The sequence below is a fragment of the Eublepharis macularius genome, chromosome 8, assembly GCF_028583425.1.
Source record: "Eublepharis macularius isolate TG4126 chromosome 8, MPM_Emac_v1.0, whole genome shotgun sequence".
Lineage (NCBI taxonomy): Eukaryota > Metazoa > Chordata > Lepidosauria > Squamata > Eublepharidae > Eublepharis > Eublepharis macularius.
In genome coordinates, this window is record NC_072797.1 from 101,393,599 (window position 1) to 101,405,111 (window position 11,513).

General features: G+C 40.9%; 1 protein-coding gene across 2 annotated transcripts in view; it reads left to right on the forward strand.

The window, feature by feature from the left end:
• Window positions 1-11,131, forward strand: part of KANK1 (KN motif and ankyrin repeat domains 1) — a 159,726-nt gene extending 148,595 nt beyond the window's left edge. For both annotated transcript variants that reach the window (XM_054987287.1, XM_054987288.1), the window contains exons 8-12: window positions 393-612; window positions 3,920-4,062; window positions 5,575-5,775; window positions 8,618-8,716; window positions 9,972-11,131. In XM_054987287.1, the coding sequence (XP_054843262.1) occupies window positions 393-612; window positions 3,920-4,062; window positions 5,575-5,775; window positions 8,618-8,716; window positions 9,972-10,037 (729 nt within the window). In that variant the 3' untranslated portion in view covers window positions 10,038-11,131. The remainder of the gene's footprint in view (window positions 1-392; window positions 613-3,919; window positions 4,063-5,574; window positions 5,776-8,617; window positions 8,717-9,971) is intronic.
• The last annotated feature ends 382 nt before the right edge of the window (window positions 11,132-11,513 follow it).

Sequence of the window (11,513 nt, forward strand, 5' to 3'; positions counted from 1 at the left end):
TTCAGTGGCAGAGTGGGAATTCAGACCTGGGTTTCCCAAATCCTAGTCTGATACTCCAGCCACTACGCTCATTCAGAATTCTGTTGCATCCCCTGCTTCTGTATTAAAAATACTGCTTGCATCCCTGTTCCTTGATGTACTCTGTAGCTAAACAGCCCTTATATGTGAATGGGCAGGGAATAGTTTGCATTGTTCTGAGTCCTCCTGTATGTGTGTGTATGTGTGTGATTTCAGTATTTTGAAGTGTTGCTAAAATACTAGAGAAATTCAAGAAGCCAGACAAGATGGGTAGGTATGAGTCCCAAAGGGAAAGAAAGAGATGAGCCTACAGTCAGTATGAGACACATCATTTTAAACAGAACATATCTTTGAGCTCTGTTTGGTTTTGGCAGAGATTTTCTTTAAACACCATCCAACACGAGTGGTTCCGCGTGTCAAGTCAAAAGTCGGCTGTACCTGCAATGGTTGGGGACTACATTACTGCCTTTGAAGAGGTTTCTCCTGCAGTTCTTAAACATGTGATCAATATGGCGGATGGAAATGGCAACACAGCTCTGCATTATAGTGTCTCCCATTCCAACTTTGAAATTGTGAAGCTGCTTTTGGATGCGAGTAAGTTGATTTTTCTGATGATTTTTTTTTGCCTGATCCGCCCATATACCACTACATCCCGTGAATATGAGGTTAAGTTCTAGGATATAGCAATGTAGTAATTGCTTTTCGGTTTCCTTTACCCAGACATCCTCTCAGATCCCCTCTAACAACTAATATCACTGTTGTTTCTAAGTTTTGATGCTCTAGATTCCATACTGTGACTGAACGCTAAGATTCAATATGGCTCAGGAGCGCCACCTAGAGCGTCTCGGTTCCTGGACCCCTGGGGCTTACATGAGAATAATGCTTTGTTCTGCATTCCACATTGGGGCTACCTGGCCAAGTTAATCTTTTTTTGATAAAGGACAATTGGTTTGGGCCAGATTCCCATTTTGTCATGGAATTGCAGAGTCGTAAATATGGCGAGACTGTCCTGCAATAATTCTCTGATTGGTAGCAATAGTCTCTGACACCACAGATGGGGCTTTGCTGGAGATCAATTAGATCTGCTAATCATTCTTCCCAAGGAGGCTGGCTTAGGTCAGATTCTATTGCCCATAAATATTGGGGAGCTCTGGTCCCTGCTTTAGAACATCTGGAGACCCCGAGACTAGAGGGCAACGAGCTAAGAACTCCTCTACTACCTAGGTACTTCAAGGAATTCTGTACATGAACTGAGGAACTTGCTACAGCCTAGATAAAGAGGATGTGTGCTGTGTAATAGTATGTTCTTCCTGGTGTTTTGTGTTTGTCCCTTTCCTACTCCTGTTGAATCCACCCCCCCACCATTCCCTTTTTTTCTACAATAAACCTTCTTTCTATAAAGACAACTTTTGGCTTCCATAGTACAATATATTCTTTTGGGACATTTCTCTGAATCTCTGTACCAGACTGCTTGAGTGATACATAGTTTGCTATAAGGTATTTTCTAGGATTTCCAGCCTGTTACTTTGTTATTTGCTAGGACTGAGCTGAAAGGGCACCTTTCCAGTGGGTCAGTCTAGATGTTCTCGGGAGGATCCTGAGTGGTGGCAGCTGATTATCAAGGTGCTTTCCAGGGAAACTTCAGTCTTAAGGGAGTTCCCAGCAGGGAATGTCACTTTCCCCCCTTTCCTAACCACAAGAGACACTGAGACACACATTCTCTTTAAGACAATGGTTTTCATGCCAATATTGGGACTTTTGCTGTAGAAGGTCCCGAATTTGTTCTGTTTAAGAATAGAACTTTTCATAATATCAGTTGGCCCATGACTGCTACTCCTGTAATGCCATGTGAGAGACATAAAGATCTTGCTTATTTCATTTTGACCTTAGAGCCAAGACATCTGTGTCTTGGATAGGAACTGCTCACTTCAAAGGTGTTTGCAATACTTTGTTTAAAAATCTATTCAGAAACCCACAGGCTTATAGACCTAGAAAGAAGGCATAAAATATATGAAACATATTCTGTATGTCTCCTCTAGCCATATGAAGTGGCTGCCTGCTGGTCAATTGATACATTAGACTGGATTTTCCTTTAACTAAAATAATCTCAAGGGATTTTTATCTTTTGTAAACCTGAGGGTTAAACACCTTTCAGCTTTAGCTTCTTCCACTTACCTGTTCACTTTGTAATTGAAATCTTACAGGTGTGGTCTGCAGTGGAAATGAGCATAAAGCTGAAGTTCAGTGACCCCAAATATTGTGCCTGTGATCACTCCTGCTAATGTGTTATCTGGCAGCCATTGCTGCCTCCCCCAAAGTAAAGAGCCAGTCCTGGCTTTGCTGCTCCTTGCTGAAGCAGGAAGTGCCTCATAATAGTCCAGGAGGCATCATCTTTGTGTCTTCACTCATGTGGATTGAGCTACCTCCATGGGCTGAGATGTCACCAATATAAGACGCAGCTCTACCTTTCTTTCCCACTCAATTGCAAGGATGCTGTTGATGTGTTCTGAACCAATGCTTGAATTCAGTAATGGGGCTGGATGAGGGTGAACAAGCTGAATCCTAACAAGACAAAAGCAGACCAGGAACTTGAGATCTCTCCTGTTTTGGACAGGGTTATACTTCCCGTAAAAAGCCAGGTTTGCAGCTTTGGGAGTACTGCTTGACACAGCAGTCACCTTAGAAAGCCAGTTTGGAATACTTTCACCCAGCTTCAGTTAGTGCATCAGCTGCACCCTTTTCTGGCTCAGCTCTAGCCACAGTGATCCATGCCTTTATTACATCTCGATTGGTTTATTGCAATGTGCTGTACTTGGGGCTAACCTTGAAAACTGTTCGAATGCTGCAGCTTGGCTACTGGTTGGGACCAGCTATCAGGAACATGCTACCTCGATATTTTGTGATGGTGCCCATTATTCTCAAAATTCAAAAGTGCCCAGCAGTTAAACAAGGTTAGGGGCCACTTGCATAATGGATGGGCAACTACAAATGATAAATTAGTTTGAACAACTACTGTCACATGCATACGTTCCCCCTCCCTTCCTTTGTTGTCCATTCCAGCCTGTCTGCCACATCTGAATACTCATCTCTGAGAAACGTATGTGTGTTTTGTTGAAGCTGTTTTTACTATGCCAGGCATTTTACTGAAGTATGCAAGTTCCTTCCACCACAATATTATTTTAAATAAGAGAAGCACATTCCAGCCTACTGGATAGCAAATTAGTAAGCCCAGTGGGGTCTCTTTGTAAAAATTGTTGAGAACAAATTAAAAACAGATGTACTGGGGTTGAACAAAGGGAACAGCATCACTGGTTCTTCCGGCACTTCTGCAGGGAACTGAATGCATTTGATTCTATAAAAGTGCTTCTCAGCATCAGAAGTCATCAAACTGGCAAGCATTTTCTAAACTTCCCAAGCGTGTCAAAGGTGGTGTTAAATGATTATGCAGTTCTTTGTGTATATGTTCTTAAATGGAGCCAAAACTTGTACATTTCAGCCAGCATTTTACTGTTTTGATGTTTTCCTATATAAATCTGAAGCTTCCCCTCTATATACCTGAAACTTCGGCCAAAAGTTGGCTATGCCTGTAGTTCTGCTCATAGAATTCTTGAACTATTGCCTTTAAATTTAACTGTGCCTTAGCAGTTGTCTGAAACATGGCTTTGTGCTGCCTGTGCAGCTCTTTTGTCATGCGTGCAATAAAGAGAGTTGTTTTCTTTGCTTGGCTCAAGAACAACTCCCCCCTCCCCCCCCCGGAAGTTCTTCTGAATCATCTTCATTATGTAAGCAATTGCTGAGGTTCCAAAAGGCTGCTCTAATAACAGTTTATTCAGTTCTTTTGCACAATTGGTGCTTCTGGGCTTCCAACTTTCTGAAGAGACTCTCATCTGTCCCTCTGCAGATGTCTGCAACGTAAATCACCAGAACAAGGCTGGGTATACCCCCATTATGCTGGCTGCTCTTGCAGCTGTGGAGGCTGAGAAAGACATGAGAATAGTGGAAGAACTCTTTGCCTCTGGAGATGTGAATGCTAAAGCCAGCCAGGTTGGTACTGCAGAACAGAGATCATTTATACTAGTTGATAGACTTTAAAAGACAGTAGAGAATTAGTTTGGTGTAGTGGTTAAGAGCACGGGACTCTAATCTGGAGAGCCGAGTTTGATTCCCCAGTCCTCCATTTGAAGCCAGCTGGGTGACCTTGGGCGAGTCACGGCTCTCTGGAGCTCTCTCAGCCCCACCAACCTCACAGGGTGTTTTGTTGTGGGGATAATAATAACATACTTTGTAAACCGCTCTAAGTGGGTGTTAAGTCATTCTGAAGGGCGGCATATAAATCTAATGTTATTATTATTTAGGTGTGGTCTGATGGCTAGAAGAGTTATGCTGTATCTAAGATTTGTTTTAATTCCATTCCACTTTATTATACTGATTTTAAACTGCCTGTCAGTTGTGGTGTCCTGTTTTATATTAATAGCCAGAGTAATTATCCTGATGTGCATCTCACTGGTATATTGTGATAACTGGAATTATGTATATAACACTTAAATTATTTATGAGCAAATGCTGAATTTATAGGAAGTGCTGTTAGGTAACTAGCCTGTTTTATATGTATGCATTTATAATTGTTGCTCCTAAAACAGAACCTTAGAAGATGTAAACATTATCTGCAAATTTTATTCACAATTTCCCAATTTTTTTCTCTTTATCTGCTAGAGAAAATGGATGCATGCATGCATGCATAACTTGCAGCATGCTTAATTTGTTGGGCTTAATTCATGATTAATAGAGTTGGACCACTACTGTTCAAACAATTATAAGGTGAAGACAGATAGTCTTAAAGCAGTGGGACTGTTCTTGAAGTGCCCTCATTACATTCAGTTCAAATGTAGTTATCCTTCTCCACAGCTAAACCCCAAACAAAGTAATTCCATAAATCAGAAGTTGGTTGTACGCAACTGTATCTTCAAGAAACTTCAGTCCTTGTTTTGCATTTTTTTTTAAAAAAAATCCTTTTAAATTAATAAGGTGACATATGCAGTGAAAGACAAAGGAATGTGTTTGATGCCTTTGGAAATCAGATGTAGGCAACCTGACTGAAGCATGGCATAAGAACAAGACAGATGGCTGAGCTAGCATTTGATTTGTGGGGTATATCTGTAATTACAGATATGAAGCTGGGCTTGCCCTGCAGCTGAGTGGACACTTTTTAATATTATGTCTGTCTTCATTCTAAGTTTCTCTAATAGGTTAATTTTGGGTTTGTTTGTTTTTTAAATAGTCCAACCTCATTTTGGGAGTGTGCATGCAGAAACTAGGTTTGGTGCTGGGCCTTGGAAACCCAGCAGCATCTGGGTCGAGGAGGAGGAGACATTGGTGCAGCAGTGAGAGTAGTGGGGGAGTGAAAATGATTGGGTAGAAGAGGAAGACAATTGGGGATGGGGAGGGGGGAAGGGAGGAATAACTATTGACTTCATTCTGAGCAAGACTCTATTGCACTAGTATTTGTTCCAACAAATGAGTATAAGGTATAATTACTTCATATGCTTCTGTATCTAGGCTGGCCAAACTGCTCTGATGCTTGCTGTGAGCCATGGCAGAATAGATATGGTGAAAGCTTTGCTAGCCTGTGGAGCAGATGTCAACATCCAGGATGACGAGGGCTCCACTGCTTTGATGTGTGCTAGTGAACATGGACATGTTGAGATAGTTAAGCTCTTGCTAGCACAACCTGGATGTAATGGAATCTTGGAGGACAACGTAAGTTATTTCCACAGCCTCTAAGTACTTCACTTAAATACCAGTTTATCTTTGGCTGAATGTTCCTTAGGAGGTAATGGAGGAAGGGGGTTGAGGTTTGCAACTTTAATTCTTGTGTAACATCTACCTGTCATTAAAGTGCTAATTTCCTAATTTCAACCGTACTTTACACAAATATGGTTAATGGTAGTAGATGGTCTAGTTCAGGGATAAATTGAACCAAAGGACTAACATGGGTTGTAATAGAGAATTGGTGGGTTGCTCACAGTGGCTAACCACAGGTTGCTAGTTCTCTCTTGGTTTGTGTATTCATGTGGCGAGAATAACTATTGTTTCACCACCACCACCTGTACAGAAACTCTTGGATAAAGTATCACTGTGATAGTATTGTTAGCCATCTTATATGAACTATTCAATACTTGGATGCCAGCAAAAGGCCCTGGAGTCCAGCAATTTAATGTTTATTTCACCTTTGCCCACCTTCATGCATCTTTAAGAGATGTTTCACATATTACATAGCAAATCCAGCCCTGCTCTACCAGCCCTGGCTCCCTAACAAGAGTACCTGTATGATACACACTTGAAAACACATGTATGTTGCATTCATACAAAGTAGACAACCACTCCTCCAGGCAGGCCACACTTTTGATGGAGACCTAGGTCTCAGCAGTTGCCAGATCTGCATTTTTTCATACTTGACAGGTCTGGCAACTTACCCCCTTATCTCTCCTCCCATGACCTAGCTACAGTGATCCATGCAATGGTCTCCTCCAGACTGGACTAGTGTAATGCACTCTACACCAGGCTGCCTGTGAGCCTGACCTGGAAACTGCAACTGTTCCAGAATTCAGTAGCACATTCTTTACAGGGACACTGTTTAAGGCACATATCCGGTACTATACCAGCTGCACTGGCTCCCAGTTGAAATCCAGATCGGGTTCAAGATTCTGGTTTTGATGTTTAGAAGCCCTTAATGGACTGGCCCCAACATACCTGTGAGACCCCTCTCTCTCAATACATCCCCTGGAGAGCTTTACAAACAGCTGATAAACAACTACTGGTGGTCCATGGCCCAAGGGATATTTGTCTGGCCTTGGCCAGGGCCAGGGCCCAAGCTTTCTTGGCCCTAGTTCCAGCCTGGTGGAACTTTCTCCCATGGGAGATTCAGGCCCTGTGGGATCTGTTGCAGTTCCACAGGGCCTGCAAGACAGAGATGTTCTGCCAGGCCTATGGTTGAGGCCTGACAGTGTCCCCTTCTGACTGTTAGTGCTGCCTGAGACCGATTGTTTTCATCTTCTACTGTCTACACTTTATGGGTTTTATAGAGCTTCTGATATGATGCATATTTGTGTAAATTTGTATTTATTGATTGGTTTTATCTGTTTTCATATGTATTTTAAATCTGTATTTAAATGCTTGTTGTGAGCTGCCTTGAGACTCTGTACAGGGAGGCCGAGCTATTCATCTAATAATAAATGTAAAGTTTTCAGGATATAGTCTAAAGGCTGAAGCTAAATTGGTTTGGGTTGGATCAGTACTTGGGTGAAACACCACCTCGAAATGCATATATACCACCTTGAGATTCATGGAAGAAAAGTGGGATGCATTTAATTTTAAGATTGTACTGCATTTTTAAGGGTACACTTGATCCAGAAAGATGCCATGGCTCAGTTGAGCTGTCACAAACAAGTCTGTGTGAGTGGCACAAACCTGGTTAACTGTCAGGCTTCCCTGCCCCTTGGCAAGCCAAGATTTATAACAGAAGAGTCATGCTTCAATTAGTTGCTTCATTGGAGGGCACCATCGTTAACTGAAGTTTGCTACTATCCCAGTAATTGGCAGTTCTTAACCAAGATCAAAGTATGATTAAAATTCTAATTATTGATAAAATCAAAGCTTGGTTACTAAAGGTGCCCCTTCCTACATTGTGACACAATGGAGACAGTCTTAAGATCTGTGTCTTCAGTCTTGGTGGCTGCGTGCAGGGAGGATGGGAGAAGCCCACGACTCTGTGGGAATTAATCAAGTTTTTGTCTATTACAAACAACCTGAGAATTGTTTGTGACATTGAGATCCTAAACTGCTTTGACTTGAATGGGAGGTTGACGTATATGTAATGGTGCCCGAGAAGTCCTTGTCTCTTGAAGTGCTTAAATGCGGGTATTTCTCTTGAAAACTAAACGCCTTCGAAGAATTGCAGAAGAAGCAGTAAGGACTGAAGCAAGTATCACAGGAAGTTTTTACTGTGGCTGAAATAAAAGTATCAGTAAATGTTTCATTATAGCTATTTCCGCCTCCAGTAGAGAACTAAATGTGATCTTCCACCCTGTAATTCAGACAACAGTGGTCTGTTATTTCTTTGTGTCAGATTACACATCATCTAGCAAAAGCATGGTTGTAAAGAACAGCCTGCTTTAGGAGGTATTTGGAATTTAAAATTTTGTCCTGTTAAAGGGAGTTATCATAGCTAATGCTCATATATGATTGGCATTTTTCTCCTCTCCACATTTCTACCCATCTCACTTTTCCTGAACAATAACCTCCCCCTCCCCGAAACAAGTGATAGAATTATTTGTAGCATTCTTATGGTGATGGTGTGCTCAGCAGTAATACAGCTCCCTTGTTGAGAGAAATTATGAAGCCTCTGGCTGTTGAATTGCCTCATAAAACAGAAGCACAGAGCTTGTCACTTAATTATGAAACTTAAAAAAAACAGGATTCATTGTCTTGGCTGGCTGAATAACAAGAACTTTATTTTTGTTTTTTGCAATATCTGAAGGTTGTTGCGATATTTAAAATGTTTGGATAGACATGTGTGCATAAATCTCTCTCTTCTTTTAAGGATGGCAGCACAGCGCTTTCGATAGCTCTTGAGGCAGGGCACAAAGATATAGCTGTTCTTCTCTACGCTCATGTAAACTTTTCCAAACCCCAGTCCCCGGTGAGTACATAGCATATTCCACATATTTCATCTCAGGTTTGCATGTTCCTCCAACCAAATGCCCGTTAGCCCCATGTCACTATCCCCAGTATTTTGAAACTGACTTTTGGTTTGTATTCCTTGGTTTTACTCAGCTCCCACCTGGCCTTGTTTTATTCACAGTTTTCAGTACAGCAGTACTACCTGAGACATCTTTCATCACAATTTTACTGGATCTAATCAGTGGAGCTGTTGGCTTGCAAGAAAGAAACATGAAGGGTCTTGTAGTTCTGACTACAGGGGCACACAGCTCAAAAAGTTACATAGGCCAGAATCACACTTGATTGTAGCTAAGTAGGCTATATTGTGAAAGAATGACATAACCATGACATCATTTATGGAGACCTTGCTCCATAAATGGGTCTAGGAAGCTGAGAATTTGGCAACTCATAGGCCTTGAGCAGACGAGATTTGAAAACTGCTATGTCATTCCATAGATAAGTCACAGGTTGCAGGCTGTTGTATGGAGGGTTAACTCCTCAGCTGTCATTGTTTGAAAGCTGGCTCTTTGCTTTTTTCTTTTTTTATAATATTTGTATTGTTTTCCAACACATATATATACAAACATGAGACAGTTATCATTTTACATGAGACAGTTAGCATTTTGTCGATATCTATTATCTATTTCTTTATCTCTTATATTCCATCTTACTACATCAGTTGTGAGTTCCATTATGTCATTATACAGTTAATCTTAGTATCAAAGCCCTTTGCTTTGTTGTTAGCATTTTAAAGAAAAAAATTCCTGGGTATTGGCACCTTTCAGCAATTTGCCTAAGGTTTGCCACCCATGTCTTATGGCATTGCTTCTTCGGCAACCAGCTGCCCTGGCACAACTGTAATGGCCTCCTACTCAGAACTATAGCCAGCTGGAGTCCAGCAATGCTTTCTAAGTCATCAAATTGCTGGAGGAGAGGTGTTGCAGGCCACACCAGCCAACATTGATGGGCTGTTTATTGTGCGCTCCTGTCCCAGGGTATCACCACTGATTCCTGTAACAGCTGTCTACCATTATTCCTTCCCTTGGATTCTTGCATCTGAGAAACCATGTTCTTTGGCATCCCTCATATTGTTGCATGCTTTTACTGTAGCTGGTGAAGCTGCACTGAGCTTGATTTCAATAGGTTATTCAGTAAACAGAAGGTCAGTAGCTTTCTGCAGCAAGCTTAATTATTTCCTAAATTAACAGCCCTTTTTTTTTTCTTCTTCTTCTCAGGGAACGCCGAGGCTTGGAAGAAAGCCATCTCCTGCTCCTACTCTTAGAGGCACATTTGATTGCTAGTTACAAATGCCTGTATATTCTAATGTCCACCTCTCTCAAGCTGCTAGTAGTTACTGTTTTACAGTGACAGATATTGAATGTAATTGTATTGTGCCTGAACTCACCAGCACCCGGAAAGCAGATAGATTAACATCAACTGAAAAAAAGAAAGGTTAGGAAAGTCTCCTTAATATTATTTAGCATCAGTGCACCACAGTGTGGCTGCCAGGTGGAATCTTTCCATTGTTCCCTGTAGCCACCCAGATAAGGCAGTCGTCTTCACACCTGTTGCAAGACTGTGAAAGTTTTGTGGATATATGTAGATAATTGTCTGATTGCGTGGTAAGATGCTAGATATGCAATACTTGCTGTGTGAGGACAGTTGTAAAGAAATTGCCTCTGGCAGCTGTTAGCCTTTGAATCCTTTTTACCATCTTTTCAGCCTCCGGGAAACAACATAAAAGTCCTATTTTTCTTTGCTGCAGAATATATCTTCCTGCTATTTTGTTTTAAGCTAAATGTTCAGTTATATCTATTTTCTTCCCCTTCCCCACCCCAACACATCTTGTTGGTGTTCTTAATAAGTATTTATATTTGCTTCTGCTGGGATTGTTGACAAAACCCTTTTTATCATAAACATCATTCCACAATAGTTTAGTTCTGTTGTAATGCTGACTTTAAATTAAGAAGTGGCAACTGCTTACCTTGCCAGCTCTTTGGAATGTTGGCTGGTGGGCTGATGGCTTAACAATGAAAGACAAGCCACAGTCTGCTCTGAGACTTGCAAAATAAATTGTTGCTGCAGGTTTGTATAGCTTTTGTATTAAAGATTGTCACAGTATTTTTGACATTTTTATTCCATAATAAAGTAATACATTATACAGAACTGTTACTAGGTTTTTATTAACTGTCTACATGATCTCTGAGGTATGTTGGAGGATGTGTAGCAATAATGTGTGATGCTCATCTCCAGTGAAATCAAATGTAGTTCTGGGCACATCTGTATGGAATGCTAAAATCCTGTCATGTTCACTTCAGTCATATGTATTAAAATGTTTGAAGTGCCTTAGACTCTTGCCATATTTTCAAAATAAATATTTCCTTATGATATTTTATTCTTGCCTTTTTCTTGTTTTGGGTGGGGATGGGGAGAAAAGAATTAGAAAATTTATTTATTATTATTTATAGTTTTCCCTTCTCATTGACAAGGCAGATTACACAGTGTAAATCAATGCAATCAATAGGATGGGACATCCAATGAGCAGTTTAATTTAATTTAATTTATTATATTTATATTCTGCCCTCCCCGCTTTCGCAGGCTCAGGGTGGATAACAAAATACAAATATCACATACCATTAAAAACATTTAAAAGCATTAAATGGTACATTTAAAAACATTTAAAAGCATTAAATGGTACAGCGGTTCTACCGCACAGCGAGTCTACCAGAACAAATACATGCAGTAGTAATGAGTGTGGCAACAGCATCTGTGTAACA